General features: G+C 53.0%; 1 protein-coding gene across 7 annotated transcripts in view; it reads right to left on the minus strand.

Annotated features, from left to right (window-relative positions):
- The window catches only part of NFIX (nuclear factor I X), a 97,486-nt gene that overhangs the window by 64,394 nt on the left and 11,420 nt on the right, over nt 1-21,672 (minus strand). For 3 of the 7 annotated variants that reach the window (XM_061421937.1, XM_061421935.1, XM_061421939.1), the window contains one exon: nt 4,681-5,212. In XM_061421937.1, coding sequence (XP_061277921.1) covers nt 4,681-5,098 — 418 coding nt within the window. In that variant the 5' untranslated portion in view covers nt 5,099-5,212. The other 4 variants (XM_061421936.1, XM_061421933.1, XM_061421940.1 and 1 more) reach the window with 4 other exon arrangements.

Below are 21,672 nucleotides of genomic sequence, written 5' to 3' on the forward strand. Positions count from 1 at the left end.
TAGGGCTCAGGGAGTTGTAACATCAGAATCGCAGCAGCCGTCATCCACTGCTTGCTTGCTATGTGCCAGTACCTTTACATGTTAGCTGTTCAGTCCCTTTAACCATGTTCTGAATTAGCTGAACAGCAGACTTTTACAATGACGGAAGCTGATCCTTGAACCACAGTGACATCTCTTCTGGGACACTCTCAAAGGCACCTAACCCTACACGGGTGTATCTTGCTGGTTTTAGGAATCTGGTAACTGGGCTCCACAGTCTTCAACAGCCCTGGCACCAGATGGTGCTGCCTCAAAAACAGACCAGCGCCCTTTCTGGGCCTGGAAACAAGAGGCATGGGTGAAGAGGCACTGGGGCCTCAGGAGGAGCAAGGCCTCTGGAGAGGGCAGCTGGTGTGCCCTTGGCCACTCCCATGCACTCACACCAGAGCCACCAGATGGGGCCAGGCATCCAGCAGAAGCCTGGGGGACACCACTGGCACCGACCACATCTTAGCAGGGCTGACATGGCGGGCCAATGCCCTCCGCTGCCGAGGAAGCCCTCGCTTGGACCAGAAAACCGGCGCTCACTGAAAAGCCCCAAGCTCTGAAACAGACAGTGAAAACCAGGGAGCTCTTATACTGAGAAGGGCAACTCTGCACTTGAGAAAATTCACTTGGACAGATCCTTGGGTGCTAATCCATTTCCTGTGACAGGTAAGGCCCACCTGTCCTCAGACCTGGAGATAAGGAGGGAGGCAGAAGCTCCTTTTGGAGCAGCACATTGACCGACGCAAGGGAACACAGCCTGCTGAGCCCAGACAGGGAAACTCTACAGGAGAAACCATCAGGTCCCTTCCACAACAACAACCCCAAAACTTCCAGGAAATAAACCAATATGAAGAAGGAGGAAGAAGGGGAGGATCGCCTAGAGATCATGAGACTTCCAAGACGGAGCAAGCCACTTTAGCGCATGAACTTGATCAGAATCCTGACCTACACAAACAAAATTCGGAGACTATTAGGGAAATGTGAACACTGCCCAGCTAAAGAAACCATTTTCAGTGTGATAGTGACACTATGTTTCCATTTTTCAAGAATCTTTATCTTTAGAAACATGCAGAAATATTAAACACAGGAGAAGCTATAAGGCCTGGATTTTCTTCTAAACAACTCAGAGTAGGTGGCCATCAGGGGCTGTGGCTGGATCGAAACTAACCATAAGTTGGCACTGGTGATGGGGGTTCCTTCTATGTGTAAATTTCTCTGTAGTGAAAAAGCAGAGATAAAGAAAAGAGCCACCCCCTGAACACCTGGACTTAATGGGCCTCCACTGTGGGCCTGTTGGAGGGATCTGACGGGGAGAAGCTGATGTTTTCATTCAGTAAAGCATTTTATTACTTTCAGATTTTTTTTTTCTCTTCTAGGATGGAGGCCTAGATTAAGGATGGTCTGAAGATGCCCGTTTACCTTCAGATCCTGGCAGAAGCTTTGGGGAGAGTATAGCCATGCTTCCAGATCAGTTCAGCCACCCTTCCTTACACAAGCATCTTTCCGCCTGGCCCCAGGTTCTCCTCTGTCTCCAGCCACTGCCCTGGGACACCCCCTTTGAATGGAAGGACAACGTCAAAAATGTACAGCCTCCTTCCCATGGCAGTGCTCTCCGACCCGGTTCTGCTTCAACATACCCTCCTGAATGGGAAAGGTACCCAGCAGGAAGGCCACCCTCATGAAGGGTGCAAAACACTCTGAGTGGCCTTTTAGGGCCCTGTGTTCCGGGAATGGGGCTCTTGACGTCACATACACTCGTCCTTTAGTCCCTCTCAACCATGCCACTTCTTAAAGCTTCATGTGAGACAAAACAAGGGCCCACAAGGGCCAGGGATGACGGATGACAATGGCGCCTGCAGGGGAGGCCACACCCCCAAGCTTACGATCACAAGTCTGCTTGTCATCAAACCTGGCACACCAGTTCAGCCCAGATCAGGTTCTTCAGCCATTTGAAGGGAAGGACAGCATTTCTTTTAGAATCTAAAGTAACCCTTGTCTGAGCCCTTGCTGCCCCAGCCACCAACCCTGGTTTATACTGGAAGGAAGGAACAAGTTGCACCTTACTGAGTAGATCTTCGCATGGACATGGAAGAAGAAGGTTGTACTATTGGACTGGCACTGTTGGGGGGCTCAGCCAGGAGAAGACATTTGCGGGTAAATTGGAGTGGTTTGGAGAGAAAGCCATGACCACCATTCCATGCAATCTCGAGCCATCTACCCAAGGCCCATGGGTAGGCCACACCATATCCACTTACCCCCACTCCCTCAGAAAGGTGCCCTTGAGTTAAAGCAATTTCAGCAACAAAATTCCTACCTTCCTGGAAACTATCTGGAGTCCAGGGACCTGAACTGTTGACAAATTATAAGAAAACATCCTCATTTCTCCACTCAGCTTTTGTCAAGGAACTCAGCCTCAGCTGGGACAGAGGGGGCCAAGACTACATGTGATGGGCATGGATTTACTCATATTCCTGGGAAAGTCTTCTCATTATGTCTAGCGGGCAAGTAGGGGTGCCACCCTTCTCCTTACACCTGCCTGGTCAGTTCAGGAGCCAGCTGGCTGGTCAGGAAACGGTCTCCATCACACATACTTCACCCTACCTTGGCCCCCTGCTAGCAGCAGTAAAAAATACGACCTAAAATAAAAGAAGTCAGGGAAACAGCTCAGCTACAGGATCCAGCTACAGAGCAAGGTAGAGGAAGCTGGCTCAGGAGGAAGATGGGTATTGGTTTCACCTTAGGGGCCCTAGGTCCAAAATTGGAAGGTACAGCAGCCCCTCTAAGAGGAGCTATCTGACAGACGCAAGCTCAGGTCTTCAACTCTGCCCCAATCCACATCCAATACCACTACCTCCCATTCTGATTTGCTGCACAGACAGAGAAGCAGGGAATAACTTTTAATTTTTGCTTTGGTCTCCTTTCCAGAAAGAAAAAAGATGAACAAGGAAGAGGACCAGCAGTTGGTCATTCTTTGTGAGGGGGCTATGATAGTCATACAGGGCCAGGTACAGGCCTAGAAAGATCCACAGAGGGAAATACAGTGGGGGAGGGGGGGGTGGTGTTCACTGCCTCCATCCAACCACCAAAGCCACTTCTCAGAAGAGAGAATGAGCAAGAAGAGAGGCCTAAAATATCACCTTTTCCTCCTCCTGAGTTTCCCAATATATAAACTCTCAGTGCTAATCCGAATCGAGTCCTCAACCCTGACGCAATACTGAAAGTGCCCCAAAATTTCCTTTTTGGATTAAGTCATCTCTCTCCTCCCAACATCCCAAACAGGCAAGGGGGTAACCACAGCAGAAAAGTGAGTTGCTTTTCTTTTTTGTGAATGAACAGGAAGGAAGATACACACACACACACACACATATTTGCGGGGAAAGAACATTCACTAGAGTTGAAGTTAAGCCACATTCTCTTACATTCGCATGAAGAGAGAAAGAAGGGGGGAAAAGGAGGGGGAAACGTTGGAATGGTGGAAAGGAAAAAAAAAAAAACACAGAAAGAGAAAGGTTTGGTAGCCCTCTCATTACAAGTTGGTTGGGCATAATGTAAACACACTTCTGCCTTGCTTAATCACAGAGTGCCGCCGTTTAGGTTTCAAAGGCGGCAGTAAATTGGGCGTAGCTGAGTGGAGGCTAAAAATTAACCAGCCATCTCTGTTTCAATTTGTAAGAAAACAAAAGCGGAAAGAAATTATAAAAAGGGAAAGGGTAGGGAGGGGGAAAAAAAAGGAACAGAGGAGAACTGAACCACCGCAACCCAAAATGCAGGGTGAAATTGGAAAAGCAAAGAGGAGAGAGAACACAAAAGGAAAAGGAGATTTTGCAGAGTTTTGATTGTTTGTTTCTTTAAGACCTCTTCCACTGCAATACCTGCTCCCCCAACCCCCAGCAGAGGTGTTGGGGCTTGGGGCATCCACTCCCGGAGGGTCTCACTACTTCAGCTGAGACCCGCAGGGGAAGGGGCGGTAAAGGGGAAGAACGCAAGGGAGCTCTGCTCATTTTCACTCTCTACGAAATCGAATGACTTTTCTCCTCTCTGTCAGCCAAAACAGCTCCCGCCTGGGCATCTGGGCCCCAGAATCTGCCCGCCTCTGCCTTCTTTCCTCTTTTCTATTCATTCTGTTTCAGATCCCAGGGTTTTACACGCCCCTCTCTCCACCGAACCACTGCCCACCCCGCTTGTGCCAAATCTGGCTTCTCCCCAGGACTTGAAGCGAAGCTGCAGGAAAGCCGGTACCTGCCTCCCAATACTTTTTCTGACTCATTTAAAATCAGAGCAAGGAGAGGTGTTTTTTTTTTTTTTTTTGGTGATGGTGGTGGTGTTCCTCACAAACTCTCACCATCGCGGGCGTCCTGGCCCCAGTCCTAGGACCTGCAGTGTCTTTTGAGTCCTCCAAAGATGGAGAAGCACGAAAATCAAATCGGTAACATGGCAAATGAGCAGAGGAAGAATGGAGCAAGTGGAGGGAAACAGAAGGGAAAGGGGAACATCAAAGGAGCTGCAGGCCTCAGCAGAACGGGTGCACCAGTTAGGCCCCTGGTGTGTACATGCAAGGATCCCTTGGAAGGAAGAGGTACAATAAACAGAACAAATGCCAGCAAGTAAAATAAAATGGGGCGGAGGGAGAAGGGGGCATTGAGAGCGACCTACCCGGAGTGTGGACAAAGTAAGCCAGATAAAGATCCAGTTCTTTGATTGTGACTCCAATGTGATGTGGCTGCACGCACAGGCCGGGGTTCGAGCACTGGGGCGACTTGTAGAGCCGCTCCCCGTCAGTACTTTCCAGGGGGATCCCCTTAAACAAAATCACCATGACCAGGTCCAGCCTCCACACCTTGTCGGCCTGGCGAAGGCAGTCAATCCGCCGGATCTTGCCCTTCTGGTCGGGGTTGGAGAGCACACAGCAGGGGGGCTTCTTGCCCGTGATGGTCAGCACAAAGTCCTCCCGGAACTCGGGCCGGATGTCTTTGCGCAGCTTGGCCAGCAGCCGGGATGCCCACTTCTGCTTGATCTCGGGCTTCTCGCCCAGCAGCTCGTCCTTCACCGCCCGCTCCTCGTCCTTCGACATCCGCTTCTCGTGCTTCTTGAAGTACTTGCGCTTCCGCGCCTGCAGGTTGAACCAGGTGTAGGAGAAGGCGCGGACGTGAGGCAGCAGCGCCTCGATGAACGGGTGGAACTCATCCTGCAGGCGGCAAGCCGGGAGCATGCGGGGCGAGGGGAGACGGGAGGAGGGGAAGACGGGGTGAGGGGGGGAAAGAAAAAAGGAGAAAAGAAGCGTTAGAAAGGGGGCACAAGGAAAATCGCCTTCTCCTCCTCCTCCTCCTCCCCCCCCACCCCACGACAATTTTCTCTTGCAATTGTTCTAGGAAAGTGTGGTCTGGAGCCGCCACCAGCCTAGCCTGCCGCTCGCTCCCATCTCAGCCTCAGCAGCCAGACAGAGACACCCAGAGCCTGAGCACACACCTATTCTCTCTCTCTCTCTCCCTCACTCACTCACACACACGCGCGCACAGACAACGTTGCCGTCCACACACACACACGCTGCTGGTATCCCCGCCAGGCTCTGTCGCGCCCATGACATCTCCATGTTCTATGCAGTCTCGAACTCGTGTCAGCTCGCCCCGGCACGAAGTCCAGTCTGCACGAATGCCCGTGGACGCACACGCGGGGCAGGCGAGGGCCGCTTCACGCCCCGACACCGGTAGGTTTTTGGCCACCCCCAGAAGAGCGAACATGACATCCACGAGTCAGCGAGCCAGGAAACGGATTTGGCTTCCCCCTCCCCAGGCTGTTTTCATTCTCTCTTCTGCTCCGATTGGAACATCCACCCCAGCATTTTTAAAATCAGATCTAAATCCTAAATATGTGATTTCAGCTTTGTTATCGACACCAATACTAATGTTAACCACAGTCATAAGGAACAAAACGCTTCTTGTTAGCACAAATAAGGTGGTGGTCTCAGCCACAGTAGGGTTAAAAGCTACGGGGGGCATCCTGTGCCCCGTCCCCAATGACCCCTTCACCCTCTTTCCCACTCAGTCAGGTGACAGAGGGCCGGGCTCTCGCTTTTTGTTTTGTTTTTTTTTTTCTTTTTTTCTTTTTCTTTTTTGCTTGTTTGCTTGTTTGAAGTTTAAATAATAATTGATTTCTGTTTACAAAAATAAAACTGGAAAAAAATAAATAATTACCATTGATCTGAAGCACCCGGCAAAGCCCAACGCCCGATTCTGAGCTTCTGGACTCAACAGAGTTGTGAGTTGGGGGCGGGTGGGGGGAGGGGGCGGGGGAGGAGCAGGGGAGGAAGGTAAATGTTTTAAAGGGGGTTATTATTGGTGTTCTGGGGACTAGGGGCCGGGCTTGGGTGGATTCTCAAACCCTTCCCCCTCCCCCCCCCCATGCTCCACTGCACAGAAGGGGGAAATTAATATTTTTTTTAAAGGAGCAAAAAGAAAGGTCAGGGATAGCAAGCAGAGAGAGGGAGCGAGTCGATTACCACACACGCCAGGTAAACAAAAGCCAACAAAAAATTTTTTCTTTTTTTCAGTTTCACCCCCTGTGCATCCGCTTCCAGCTTTTTAAAAAAATAAATAAATAAAAGAAAAATATACAAAATTTAAAAGTCAAAAACCTACCTCCCACCCCACCCCACCCCCAACACACAACACGCCCTACCCCACCCCTGTGCAAAACAAAAACAAAAACAAAAACGGGGGTGGGGGGGATCGGCAGCTGAAGAAAAAGGCTTTCGGCTTTGGCAGCGGCACAGGGGTGTAAACTTCGGGCTGCCTCCCTCCGCCTCTGAGCCTGATCGCAGGCAGAGGGGGAGCTCACAGATTCCCGGGGAAGAGGACGAGTTCGGACCGGCTGCAGACCGTCGCTGGCAGAAGCGTGCAAAAGAGGGAGGGAGCGAGGGAGGGAAGAAGGGAGGGAAGGAGAGAGAGAGAGGGAGAGAGGGAGGACGTGGATGGGGCTGTGTGTGTGTGTGTGTGTGTGTGTTGTGTGAGTGTGTGCGTGTTTGTGTGTATGTGTGTGCGCTGGTTGGGTTTGGGTTTTTTTTTTTTTTTTTTGCTTCTTTTCTCTCTCTCAAACTCCCTCTCTCTCTCCCCTTTCATGCTCAATCCCCATCCATTCGCTGGTGCCAAAGCCAGTAAAAAGGGTGGGGGGGAGAAAGGGGGGAGGGAGACAGAGAAGGATCCACCTATTTGGCAAAGAGACATCCTCGAGCAGCCAATGGCTGCGTCCAAGGGGAGGAGGGAACCGGGCGAGCCGAGAGGGTGGGGAGAGCCCCCGGCAGTTGGAGACCAAAAACAATTTGCCCAATCGACAAGTTCACGTCTAATGAACAAGCAAAGTCCAGCAGTTATGAATTTTTCATTCCAGGCTCCTACTCGGGTCTATTTGGCAGTGGCCACCCAGCAAATCTGAAGGGGGTTGAGGGGGACTGGGACTGAGAAAGACATAGAATTTTTTTTTAAGCCAGAAAAATAAATAAATAAAGGCCTGACTCCGGGCGGGCTGGCGGGCGGGAGGGAGCCCCAGAAGGCCTTGGGGAAAGCAGCTGCGCCTTCTCTCTGTGTTTTGGTTTCAGTCTCTTTCTCTAAGACCCGCACACTCTTTTTCTGGTTCTATTTCTTTTTTTATTTATGGGACGCACAGGGGCGAGTGGAAGTTTTCCTCCCCGGCCATACACACGAGCCTGCCTGCCGTGCTATGAATAGAAAGAGAAGAAGAAAGAGAGCTTGGAAAGTGCCCATGCCAGCAGCACTTCCAGGGCAGGGACCCGGCGCCCAGGGTGCGGCCACCCCTTCCCCCAGGCTGGCGGCGCTCCCCGGAGCGCTCCCAGACTGGGAGGCAGGCCCCCAGCACTGCCCGGCCTCCCTCTCCCCAGCCCCCATCCAGCTCGGTGCCTCCCTCGGCCCACACCCAGCCACACACGCTCCATTAGCGGTGAAGAGGGATGCCAACGCAGTGCAGCTCCGATGGAGAAACTGCAACAGTTTATTAAAATAGCCTCCTGTCACAGCACTCCGCTGACAAGCACTACACTCAGCCACAAACACAGCAGCCAACCCCAGGGGGAAGTGACAAAGTCAGGAAGGTGGACACGACTTCCAGACCCTGAGCCTCGCCACCGCCACCCCCGAACCACCAGCGCCTCCTAAACTCTTAGTTCTTTGCGCTCTCCAGCTCTGCCTGCTCCCCTTGCTCTGTGTTTAGAGTTCCTTGGCTGGAGGAGGGTGAACACTCACCTATGCCCTGTTCAATTCAGATTAAAGGGCCCAAACCATACGGAGCAAGGTATAAGAGCATAAAATAAGAAACCTAACGGAAGGGAGGCAGCTAGGAAAGGAAACAAGGCAGAAGAGAGCACTGTCAGGAAATGTGAGACAGCCTTGGGGAAACCGAGTCACCCGAATGCGCTCCCCGGGGGCCCCTGCTCTGGGCCTTCCTCCCCGGTGGGAAGGGGAGCGTGGGGCAGGGCAGCCAGGAGTGTGGAAGTCTCTGCGGGGTCCTTTCTGATAGGGGCTCCGGAGCAGCCAAGCTTTAGGCCTTTGTAAAGCAGTTAAGGAGGAGACAGTTATTAAAAAAATGGAAGAGCGGAGGAGGAGGTTAACACCGACTGAGGGAGGCTGACCCTACTCAGAAACCAGTTCCTACAGCTGTCCTCTCCCCAGGTGAGGCTCAGCCCTCAGCTGGCAACAGAAAGGTCACTGCTCACTCTCGCCCCTTTCTTCCCCATCTGAAACCCTCAGTGGCCTTTAAGCCCAGCGGAAAGATTCGAGGAAGAGGGCCAGGGGTGTGCCCCAACAGAACATGCAGCCCTGAGCCATTGCTGGACCCAGACAATGGGGAAGGCGCCACCCAGCACCTGGTACCCCAGGCCAGGCCCTGACTGGCCTGAGTGAGGTCATGGGCTGCCCGAGAGAAACAGTTAAGAGGGGAGAGAGCAAGAGGCAGGTGTCACTGCAAGACAGGCCTCTTAGGGTGGCATTCAATAACTAACATCATGTTAATAACCACCTTCGGTCCAATTAGCCAAAGATGTTAACTGAGTAACATAAGATACCAAACCTTGCTTCTCCATCTCAAGATGAGATGAAACAAAAAATAAGTAAATGAAGTCAAGATGAGATGGTAGAAACTACAAGTGAGTTTATATTTGGCATGGTATGTTTCTCTGGTATTTTGATTCATACTAAATGCTGGACACCGAACAGAAAATGGCCAGAGTGAGCCTCCTGAAAAATTCTATCATGCTCCCCTCACAGACCACCCTGCCAGGTGCTCAACATGGGTCAACTCTGAATCCCAGTGGTACAGTTGGGCAGGTGGCAGGGGAGATGATGGGTAGAAGGATTCCACTGGAAGTTAGGGAAACAGGACAAGATCTTGGATGAAGGGAGAGGTCAAAGGTCAATGGAATGGTGGAGAGACTGGACAGAAAAGTGGCCCCGGACAACCAGTGGAGTGTCTCAGTGGAGCCTGGGGACCCACTGTGCCCCCTCAACTCTCCCTTAACAGTAGGAGCAAGGTGGCCCTTCCCAGGGGAGGAACGGGGAAGGAGAACAATCACCATTTGTTCTTCACCTGCCCTGCTGGTGGGGTGGCCAGCAACCTTGAAGGTGGGCTGAGGGACTCCCAGGCAGCACTCTCCCCTCACCCTGCTCCTTCAGAGGGAGGCCTTCCTGGGTGAGCAGCCAGGGGAGGGTGTTGAGAAGATCTCTCTCCCTCCTGCGGGGCACACTGAGAAGAATTGCTCAGGTTCCATGAGAAACACTTGGTGTGCCCCACCCCTATAGCCCCCTCCTCCTGAATGCCACTGGTGGCAGCTCTGGGTCCTGGACACGCCCCTCAGAAGCCCCAGACAAAAGGGGACTGTCCCCCTTTTGTTACAAGAGCAGAGAGGCTCCTTCTGGAAGATTACCTGTCCCAGACCCAGCCTCCTTCTCTTCTCCCCTTGGTCTCAGGTCTCGGCTGGGAGCTCAGATACTCTGCACCCTGCACCCCGAAGACAGCCAAGACACACTCACACCAAAAAAACCCTCTGAGGAGTCAAGGCTTCTCCAGGGCTGAGTCACCCACAAATGCAAGGGCTCAGGGGCTGGAGGGAGCAAGGGGACAGGCAGGCCTTGGAGGAGGAGAGGGGAGGGAAGAAAGGGAATGAGAGAAAAAGCAACGAAGGGGTAAGGAAGCCAGTGATGTTGGTGAGAGAGCAGTGAGCAAAAAAAGAAAATTGAAGACAACAAAGGAAAAAACTTAGGCAAAATTTGGAGGGGAAGGTATTTTCCCTCATTTAAAACAAAAATCTGAGAAGTCAGAGATTAGACTTTTAAAATTCACATGAGCTTTTAGTTTGTGGAAAGGAATTTTTCTGCCTTTGCTCGAGAAAGGCCTCTCTCATTACTGTCACGTATATAGAATTTGATTTTTTTTAAAGCAACAGTTTTCACGGAAACATTTCTGAAATACCCGTGCTGGTTTTAGCCATCACTAGGAAAAATGTGCCTTCAAAAGAAAAAGAATGAACAGGCCGCAGGAGGGGAAAAAAAAGAGGACTAGGGAGAGGGAGAAAGAAAGAGAGAAGGAAGACCAATCCTGAGAAAAACAAGCTGGGCCCAAAACTGCAAAAAGAGAGGACAGAGAAGGAAGGAAAGAGGACACAACTGAAAAGGAAAAATGAGCAAGGAGAAAAGATAAGGACTCTAGGACAGGGGCGAAAAAAGAGAAAAAGAAGAGGATGAGGAAGAAGGAAAACTAGCTAAAGTGACTGCTTCTAGCTTGAAAAAGTTAAATGTGTGGTTTTTCCAAAAATCGACAGAACCAAAGAGGCCTTGTGGATTATTTGAGGGAAAACAGGGACATGTGTACAGAATCTCACTCATATAGACAGTATTCAAAATCTTCAAGGAAACAAAATAATTTTCCCAGCCTGAGACAGGTTTTGCAATTGACTTATACCTGCCAATAGTGAAACATCTAGAAGTGCAAAAAACTGATATCTTTAAAAACAGGGTCCCTGTTTGGAGGTCATCTTATCTTAAAAAAAAAAAATTCTTTTTGTCTACATCCTGCCTTCTTTAAGGCTCAGATTTATTCTTTCAGACTCTGGACACATACTAATTTTATATCTGTCTGTGTTAATTTGGAGAACTATACGCAAAGAGAGCAAATGACTCACAAAACCTACTTAGGATTTACCAGACATATCAGGATCCATTGTACTACTGTATATCTGCAGCCTAGTGAAAAAAGACGCAAGAAATTTTAAAAGGCCACAGATAGAGACCTGATGAGCCAGTTTAATTCCTGGGATTTTATAAGTCAGCCTGGGTCTGAACTGAAAAGAAGCTAACTACATATCTCTGAGCCCTCCCATCTTGTTCCACAGAAGGGGTACCAGAAAGCAGTGGCCCGACTCCCCGACAGAAATGGAAAGAGAACCACCGTAGGCAGCAAAAGGAAGGGGCTGACTGCTTATCTGAGAGGTGGGTGGGGCCTCCCCTTGCTGGGGGGGCAGGCAGGAAGGGGCTCTGCAGCCAGTGTAAAGTCATCCAAGCCTCTGGAATCGCCAAGCATGGAAACCAGAAAATGCACATTGCGAGGAGGCTCGAAGAATTTGGACAAAGCGGGTTTTTGGCTGACTTGGGCCTGTTTCCCTCTGCTCAGGAATGGCGGGCCCGGACAGGGTTTTCTGGCACCCTCAGCTGGCTGAGTGGACTTGCCCCACACCCCGGGCTGAGTCTAGGACCAGGCCTGCCTCAGAATCAGGCTGTGCTCTCCTCTCCTATGAACTGACCCCCACTCCTTCCCTTCCTTTTCTCCTCAGGACTACAAACCCGAGCGGTGGCCTGGGATCAGGCCAACAGGCAGCGTCGTTCTGGCTCCGAACACCACCCTGCTCCAGGCACATCTCCCTTCTCCCTCCTGGCCCTGAATAAAATCGGGTGGGAAGGGAGGTGTTGGGGAAGACAGTCTATTCTCTCTAGTGCAACTGGAAATTGTTTACTTTCATTGTTTACAGAGCCGAAGAAGCAAAACCCTCGTCTTTAATTCACTACCTAGACTGAAACTTTCTTGTATTACCAAATAGATGCAAAAGCCGGGCAGGTCGGAGCCCAGTCGTCCATCCAGGGGTCTACTTGGGGATGGGAGCCTCCGAAGATAAGAACGCCCAGGACAGATGACAGCCGAGGGCTTCACAGGGCGAGGGCAATGCGAAGCCTGAGCCTCACCCACCCACCACGTTGGTCTGCAAAGTGTCACTCCTGGTGACCAAGGGCCCGAGGAAGAAGGAAGAACCCCACAAGCCAACTTTACAACTTTCACTAAAGGAGAACTGAAAAACTGACAAGAGGCACGGGAAGGGGAGACAAGCACGTGAAGATGAGGTCTGTGCCCAGCTCATTGTGAAAATATCTGGAGGGCAAGAGAGGAGGCCAGAACAAACAGCAAAATATTGAAAACCCAAAGCCCGGCCACCAACTACCGACCCCAGAAAAAGCCTAGGGATCCTCCAGGAAGGACAGTCCTTTCCCTTCCCCCACCGCTCGCCCCGGCGCTTTGGAGGCAACTCCTGCGGCCTTCACAGGTCCTCTTGGTGGGCTCCTGTCCTGACACCCCCTTGTTTGCCGGGTCTATTGCCTCTGCCACAGGAGAAAAGGGCCAGGGCAAGAGGGGAGTTTCTCTGAGCTCCGGGTGCCCTCTGCCTGGTCTGCACTCCCCTCGGCCCAGAGAGAACCTCTTTCTTGCAGTTGCTGTGGCAACAGGCAGTGCCCAGAGCCTGGGGCAGAGAGCCGGTGGCCAGGATGGGAAGAGCCCGAGGTTTTCACTGCTCCGAGGGCTCGGGGAGCTGGGCGGGCCCTGTTCAGGGAAGCGGCTTCCCCCAAATGCACAATTTTAGGAGTTGGAAGGAAGACATTTTTCAATCCCTCAAAATGCATTGTCCCCCGCCGCCCAACTATTTTATTATCAGGATCACTGCCAAGGAAATCCGAGAATCCTCATTCCCCTGGTGTGGAGCCCCTTCGGAGGCTGGCACCAGGGTGCTCAGAGCTTAGGACTGTGCCCACCCCTCGGCCACAATCCATCCCTCACTGGCTCCCTTTCTTTCTTACCCTCTCTCCCCCTCTTGTGTCCTCCAGCTCCAACACAAACTGTTTGCATGGGAAGTCTCCCTCTATGACCCGATTCAGCACACACAAGAGAAAACTGTGGGCGACAGACCCGACGTCCTAACGAACTTGAGTTAATTAATGCTAAGGAAGAAAAGAGGCGCCCTCGCTCTGTTGAATCACGGTTCACTAGCCCTTTCAGTTTGCTGTGGGTGGAGGAAAAAAAAAAAGAGGCTTTTTGGTTCAAATATTTTTGGGGGGCGAAGGGAAAACAAAAACACCGCAGAAGGGCCGTGGAGGGCGAAGCTGTCAGTACCTGCCCAAGGGAGCCGAGGCAAGGGTAGCCAAGCGCTCTCCCCCGAGCTCTGGGCCTGAACGGTGCTGGGAAGGCGAGAAAGGGTTGGATAGGGGAGGGGATTATCCACTGATTGCCAGCTTGTTCAAATAAATCGCTCAAGAAAAATTACACTGTCAGACTGCAAGACACAGACACATACATATATATTTTTTAAAGCCCAAACCCAGCAACTTGATTTCATCAGAGCCGTGAAAATGTTTTAACAGTGCAGAAAACTGAAGTACGGATGGCATAAGAACAAAAACTTTAAGTGTGCAGAAAAAAAAAAAAAAGACGAGGTGGTAATGGGGAGGGGAGAACAGCTGCAATTTTGTTTTCCAGATGTTGACAGCAAAATGTAATTGGCATGGAACATCTTCCTTACCACTTTTTATCCTTTGGTCCTGAGATGTTAAAATCCCACAGCTAAACCTAAGTCTGCAGAGTTTCCAGGCGCGGTGCACACGTGGATGGGTCAGGAAGTCTCCGTGGGCCACATGCCTGCGAGTTTTTTTTTTATCAGCCCACTAACTTTTACAAGCCCTCCCACCATTCCTCAGTGGGGAGACCAGAGCAAAACAGGGTGGAGAGCATTGTTATTTATATAATAGTTATTATTATTTTGTAACGCTCGGCCTTTACTTTTGAGGCTGTGCCTTCCTTTAAAAAAATACAACAAACTTTTAAACTTAAGTGTGACACACAGAAAGAAAGCACATGGTTCTAAGGCTTCCACTCAATATGTTTTCACAAAGTGAACACACCTGTATACCCCCACCCAGATTAAGAAATAGAACATTTTCAGCACCGCTCAAGGGGCCTTCAGTTTTTCAACTCCAGTGTTCTCATAATTCATATGTCTTAGAAATAGATCCTGCCCACACCGGTAGCCTCAAATTTGAGCACCTAAGTATACACGTGCATTACAGAGATGAGTGCACTACTCATGTGACCATAAAAATTCATAGTGTAAAGAAGCCTCTTGAATCCTCACTGCTGCAGAGGGGTATCTACACCTCTGTCTGTCTCTTTCTGTGCCTGCCCTACTCTGATCCCTTCAACAGGGCAACCAACTGCGCAGTGGGGTTAGCAGACTAGCAGGGCAAATGTGGGAGACATACAGGGCCCACCAAGCTCAATTCAACAGAATAGCCACAGTGACTGAGGGGGAGTAAGCAGGCAGGAACTGGGGGGCCCTGGTATGCGTGGGTTGTAAAAGAAACGTGGCTCTGCAGAGTCAGGGGTTCCTGAAGAGTGAATGAGCATCTATCAGGAGAGACTCTCCTCATCCCTGTCCAGAAGAGCCTCCCAGGGAGAGGAAGGGGGTGGTGTCGGCAGAAGGGGGCCTACATTGTGAGGGGGTCCTGAGGTGGGGCTGGGAGGCCCAACTCTGCTGCAGCTGCCTCCACCTTCCCTGAATCCAGCCCCAGCTGGCTCCCCCATCACTTTCACTCGCACTAAATTTACTTTATAATTTTAAAATTAAATTTTAAAAAAAGCAGGAAAGAGAAAGCACTGAAGGCAAAATACCTCCCACAATATCTCTCCGAGGAGGAAAAAAGTTTCTGCTTATGTAAAAAAAAAAAAAAAGAATGCAAGGGATTGCTGAAAAGTCTAAGCACCGAATAACAAGGAAAATAAAAGAGGAACACATTTAATTGAAAACACCTGAGGTAAATAAATAAATAACTCCCTCTGCAACTCAAAGCCACTGTACAAGCCCCTTACCCCCAATTTCTTGCCCACTTTCACCTTTCTTTTCTCCTAGCAGCTGTGTCTTCCCGGAGCTCGGCAGAAGCCTCTCTTCCTTTCAAGCCCGCCCACCCCCTACACCTGGGGGAATGACCAAGGCAGCAGCTTCCTCTCTGAGGAGCCTGGAGCAAACCTCTGCTATCCTTATGAAGAGCTTCTTCTTTCTATTCTCATATCTCCCCAGGCTGTTCCCACCACTGCCCTGGACCCTGCAGTCCTGCCCCAAATCTAGGCCCTGTGGTTAGCGGCACCATGGTGGGGCTGGACGCCAGGCTCAGCCCAAGTAGGCAGCTCTCCCCTCTACTAAGGGCACAGGGCTGCCAAGGCAAGCTCTCGAGGACTGAATTTTCTCTTCCTATTGCATATGAGGTTGGAAAGAAAGAACTGTTCTGCTTCATTTAAAATATGACAAGGGATCTGAGCTCTATGAGCCTACAATCTTTAGAAATATTTGATTACTTGTTTTTTGGGGGGGGCGAGGGGGAGAGTTGCAGGGCAAGATTCTGCATCTGAGACTCTACACCCGACAGCCACCGGGTTTGACTCTCCCACCAGCCAGCGGCCAGGGAAACACGCCCTCGGCTGGCACGGGGGTACCAGAGCCCGGCTCCTTTCTTCCCTTCTTTTTTAAATCGCTCTAGCGAAAACCAGGCAGTGGGTCAGGGCCCAGAGGCGGGGGAGGGACGAGGAGAGGGTTGTCTCTGAAGAGGGGGGAAAAAGGAAAGGGAGGCTCCAACTCCGGGAGAAGAACGGCGGCAGAGGCAAGTTTCCCGGCTTGTGCCAGTTTGGGGATTTGCGAATCAGACCAGAGCGGAGGGAAGGCAGTTGAGGAAAAAAAAAAAAAAAAGCCTGCATTAAAACTAACCAGCTTTGCCTAAAAGTGCGCCTTCCACCCTTTAAATAAGACAATGCTGAGGGGAGAGGAGAGACGAGTTATTTCTCACTCTTTAATTATTCCAATGCTTAGCATTATTAAAAAAAAAAAACCACACACATTAGCCAATGATATATTCTAACCCTCAACAAAGCTGGTATTTTTCTCTGATTACAGACTTTGCCGTGGCAAACCCGGGCTCCGACGACAGAGGCAGTGCAGAAGCGCGCTCCTAAATGAGAGACAATTTTATTAAAATCATAATCATTCCTCGCATTTCTCTAGCGCCTTTTCAGCGGCAGATATCCCAGGTGCCCCACGCCGGTTCTACCAGGGAACCGGCGACCGAAAAGCTCAGTCGCCTGGCGAGGCTTGAGCTCCACCGACTGCCGGCATATATATCCCCCCCGCCTTTTTTTTTTTTTTTTTTAAATGCGTTTCCATTATCCAGCCTCTGTCTCACGTTAAGAAAAAAAAAAAAAGTACAAAAACTCCTTTACAATTTTGAAAATAATTTTTTTAGAGAAGAGGGGAAATATGACCCGAAGAATAAAAAGAGAGGAAAGGAGAGCTAAGTGTGGTCTGGAAGCTTGGGGGGAGTGGATGCGGCGGGGATGGGGCACCTCTGGGTCAAGAGTACGAAGCACAGTGTCAACCGCTGCCCCGGGTCACCTCCCCAGTCGCAGCTGGAGAGGGCTGAGTCATCTGCACGTGGAAAAAGAAAAGGACCTAACACCATCAAAGCGCCCTGAAGTAATTCGGGTGACGAGAAGTCGGGTTTATGACTGGCTTCCGAGAGGCGGATCGGAGCGCTTTCTCTGAATGCCGGGGGCTGCTAGAGCTTGGCGGGGTGGGGGTGGGGTGGAGGAGGCGGGGGGAGGCTTTCACTAGGGAGATGCCTACCAGACATTAGCCTCCCCTCCAACAGGTTAAGTCGGGGCCCACTCGGCGCACATGTTCTTTTTCCACTTTTCCTCTTCTCCCCCCTGGCCTGCCCAGAAGTGCTGCAAAATGGCTGGTAGCAATGGGTAGAGAGGCCTTAGCGCCCCAAATTCAAGAAGTCAGGGCCCAGGGAAGGTGATGTCGATCAGAGTAGATCTGGAGGGGAAATTTTGTGTAAAGGTTCTTAGAAGCTGCGCAACTCCCGCGGCCTGAGGGCGGAAAAGAGGGAAAGGGAAAGCGCATTTTCTGCCACTTAGTCACATTTCTTCCCTGTGTTCGCCGGAGGCCAAACGCCCCCAAACCCAGCCAACCCTTGAAACAAACAAAAATGCTCCCCTGCTAAATTTCCCCCGCCCTTATTCACACACAAAAAGAGGCGACTTGAGGAGAGATGGGGAGGCTCGTCCGGAGGCTTAGGGTCTGGCGGCCGAGGCGAGCACGAGGGATTCTCTCCATACTGACGCCCCAAAGTTGCCCTCGGATTCTGGGGCACTTAAGCTCTAAACGTCCTTCGAGCGGCCAAAGAGCAGGAATCATGAATTTCGCATTCTTTGCAAAGCCCTATCTCGCATTATCGCCCGTTGGATGTCGAGAGGCCACCGGAGGAAGGGCAGAGGCCACTGCGGCCCCGAGCCCCACCCCGCGCGTCCGGGGAAGGGACCCAACCAGCCTCGAGGCCAAAACGCCGCCATCTGAGCCCCTCTGGCGCAGGCCTCCGGTGCTGCAAATGGCTAAAGTCCCAGCATGAGAACCAGGCCGGCCCTCGACGCCCGCGCCGGGTGCCTTTCTGCTGGGCCGCGGGGAAGGTTGGGCCGCGCTCCGGGCGAGAGGGTGTCGCGCCTGCGCAGTGCAGGGTCCGAAGGATGCCACAGCCCCCCTCCGAGTCTAGTCAGCGTCATTCTGGGACTTCGGCTGCGAGGCAAACGCCCAAAGCCTCGCCTGTTGCCACTTTCCCTTCACACCCGTTCCCAGGCTCCCCTCGCCTCCTCTCACTCCTCACTCGGCGCTCGTTCCGAGCGGTTCTGCCACGGGAGCGACCCAACCTTGTGCCACAGGCGCTTTCCGAATCCGGGGCTTTAGGACCCCGCTTCCCGCCTTTTCGCCCGGCGCACGCGCACACCCGACTTTGCTCAGGGCCCTCCAAGTATCCCGGCCGTCCGCACCATCGAGGGCTGTGCGCGCCCCTCTACCCTATGGTGTGCGGCCCACGCAAGTGACGATAGTCAGCACCCAAGTTCCGTGCATGGAAAACACCCAGCCCTCCCCTTGCCTGAGCTCAGGGCAGGCCTCTCCACCACCCACACCCACCTATGTTCCCCCTATCCAAGCGTGAGCCATTTGAAACGGGTCGGGGACCTGTCACACGCGAAAAGAATACCCGGGAGGCGACAATGAAAGAAGCTGTTGGCGGCAGGAACCTGGCTAGGGGCATACCCTGGGGCTAGCACACAGGCACCGGCGGCGCGTCTCCGCCGGAGTTTCCACAGATATACAAGCGGACTAGGGGGCTTCAGGGCGACGTGAGGGACCTCCTGGATCCTCTCTTCCGGGCGCTTGGGAGAAGGCACGGAAGGCGATCTTTCTTCCGCCGGGCCCGGAGCATCCGGAGCGCTTTGGTTGAGCAGTGGGGCTGTCTAAGGAGTCCTGGGACACCCTCCCCCACCTCCGTTCAGCCCTGCGCTTCTATTTTAAGACATCTCCCATCCCTCCAAAACCCACCCACACTCGCTCCTGAGGTCCAAAGTGCGCACAGGGAACCCGCCTCCAAGCCCCCGGGCGCACCTGAGGGAAAGTCCAGGAGGGCTGGTAGCGCGCGGCCTGAGCTGCCAAGCTGGACTCAGGGGGGGCACATGGAAGTTTCGCCCGAGATGCCGGGCGCGGGGCGGGGTGGGGGGGCGTTAAATGGCCTCTTTGTGGAGAGGAATTGCGGGCCGTCACTCAGGATTAATTTAAGCAGCAACAGCAAACACACCAAAAAGCAATGTCTCGCCGCCAGCACCCACCCCCGCAATTGTGTTTCGGGTAGGGCTGAGGGATTCAGTGATGTAGCTCGGCCTTTCGCGGGAAGGGGGGTCCCTAGCCTTTAAGAACGACGGGCGTCCACAGTTGGGGGGGCAACTCCCGCCTCGCCCCACGGCCCCTGCAAGGAGAAATGTGTGTGTGCGCGTGTGTTTTTTGCATGTTTGGGAAGAAGCCGAATAGGGATGGTAAAACCCAAGTACAAACGTGGAGCGGAATGGGGGGGAGGTTCTTACTTGTAAGAAATATATATATAAAGGTACAAATTTCCAATATAAATATAGCACATGCAGGGGCGCCACTGGGCACCCGTTCTGGGGCGTCTCACCTGAGCCCCAGGGACATTTGGGGAGGCGGGTGTTCCAAGAGAAATGGAAGCGGTGGGAACTAGGCCTCCGGGTCCCAGTCCCCTCCCCTCCAAGCCTGAATGCGGCTTTGCCGCCAGGTGCCCTGGGCGGCCTGGCAGGTGTGCAGCTCACGTGAAATACACGCGTGTGCAGACTGGGGAGGTGCGTGCCCGCGTGGGCCTGTTGCCATGTGCGTGGGCACCGGCAGTTCCTGCAGGCTCATCTACCCACCTAAGCTCGGGACCCCCAGTGCCGGCGCAGGGCAGTACTCGCGCTCTGAACACCGTTCAGGATGCAAGCAGGAGTGCAAGTGTGTGATGTGTGTGTGTGTGTGTGTGTGTGTGCGCGCGCGCGCGTCTGTGTATATGTATGTGTGCCAGTCCCCCATCTGATGTTGGGCAAGGGTATATATTTATGGAAGGTGTGCTTCCAGCAGTCCCAATGGGGTGTGGGGCCTGCGTATGCGCAGAGCAGGCAGTGCCTGGGATCCCGGTCGCCGGCGCCAGGCTAGGGAACGTTGGCCACTCGGGTCTGAGCCTCTGTGCTAGAGCTTGCTTACGTGCGTGCGCGCGCCCGAGTGTCCGCAGACCCGGGAGTGCGCCCACCCAGGCGCCCCGTCGGGGCCGCTGCGCCGGGTGTGCGCATGTGCTTGCCCTAAGAGCCGCCACGTGCGCCGGGGCCGCCGTCGCCGCCACGCTGAGCCAGGATTTGGCCCCTGAGCGGGCCAGGGGGCAGGGCCCGCCGCCGCCCGGCGGGTCTCAGCGGGATGTCGTTGGAGCGGTGTTGGTTTTGGCCGTGGCTGCTCTACTGGGGGAAGCCCCGGGGAGCGGACGGGGGTGGAACAAAGAAGGGGAAAGCAAGGGAAAGAGGGCTGCAGAGGAGGAGGAGGAAGCGCACTGGAATGCGGAGATCCCTGGGGAGTAAGGGTGCAGGGCAGCCCAGGTCCCCTGGGCATGGCTGGGGCCGAGGGACTTGCCTGGAAGCCTAAGGCTGCCACTCCCACCCCTCACTGTAGATGGAGACATTAGTTTTGCCGACACCTCTCTGCCTTCCAGAACCCTGGCCCCAGCCAAAGGCTCTGCAGGCTGCAGCCACCACGGGCCACAGCAGCAAAGTGACATTTGGGCTGGAGGGCATGGTTCGCGTTTCCTCAGTGGAGGGCAGACCGTTTGAGCCTTTTTAAGCAAGGAACCGGGAGGCCCCTTCCCCTGTTTTTTTGCCTGGGTTGCTTAGGACCTCAGTTTTCCCCATCTGGGGAATGGGAAGGGAACTCCCATGGGGAGGGTCAGAAGGAGGAATGTCAGTTGCATAGGACTGGGTTGAAAAGCAGGGTGATCTGTTTCAGTCTTGCTTGCCCCTGGGGGCCTTGCTGAGTACTTCCTGCCATCCCACTTCTAGCCTCCTGACCTTGGCACTTAACCTTCTGGCCTCTGTTTCCTCATCTGTAAAACAGGTTACTCATACCTGCCTCCCGCTGGGGAGGTTACAGGAGGTCACGTGCACCCGCCCACCCGCTGCCCAGGCATAATTGCTCTGGAGTTGCTAGCTGTTATTTTTATTGTGAAGTCTATGGCTGTGACAAGCTGTGACGCTTGGTGTGATCGCGTGAGGCTGGCTGTGTGTGTGACTGTGCCGCTGTGTGTGTGTGCGTGTGTGTGACAGGTTGTGTGTGAGACTGTGCGTGGACGACAGATTGTGCCGGTGTGCGGCAGTGCCTGTGACAGGCTGTCACTGCGCGACAGACTGCGGGTGGCGGGGTGTTGCGCGTACCGACTGTGAGTGGAGATGAAGTGGTGTGTGGGGCTGGGACCAGGGGACCCCCATAAACCTACCTCAGTGAGGGTCTGGGTGACAGACGAGGAGATTCTTGGGACCTGGGGGTAGGTCAGTCCAGTGTCCTGTCCACCTTGCCCTTTCTATTGTGCAGCGGGATCCCACCTGCTTACAAACCTTGGGAGGTGACCCTATGATGGAGGCTACCCCTCCCCAGGGGGACGCACTATGTCAGCTCAGATACCCATCTCCACCCCAGGAAGGTCATCAGGATCCTCAGGGCATGGAGGATCCTAGGCCCGGCTGGCTTTGGTGAGGGACACACACCCTGAGCCTGTTTTCCACAATTTCCCTGAGCTCCAGGCCTGGGGAGGGCTGGTGGAGACCCAGAGAAGGAGGGATTTAGGGAAAGACCAAGAAAAGCCAAGAGAGAAATGGAGGAAGAAGATGAGAAAAACAGAGACTTCCTAGGAACTGGCGAACCTA

The sequence above is a fragment of the Bos javanicus genome, chromosome 7 (assembly GCF_032452875.1).
Source record: "Bos javanicus breed banteng chromosome 7, ARS-OSU_banteng_1.0, whole genome shotgun sequence".
Lineage (NCBI taxonomy): Eukaryota > Metazoa > Chordata > Mammalia > Artiodactyla > Bovidae > Bos > Bos javanicus.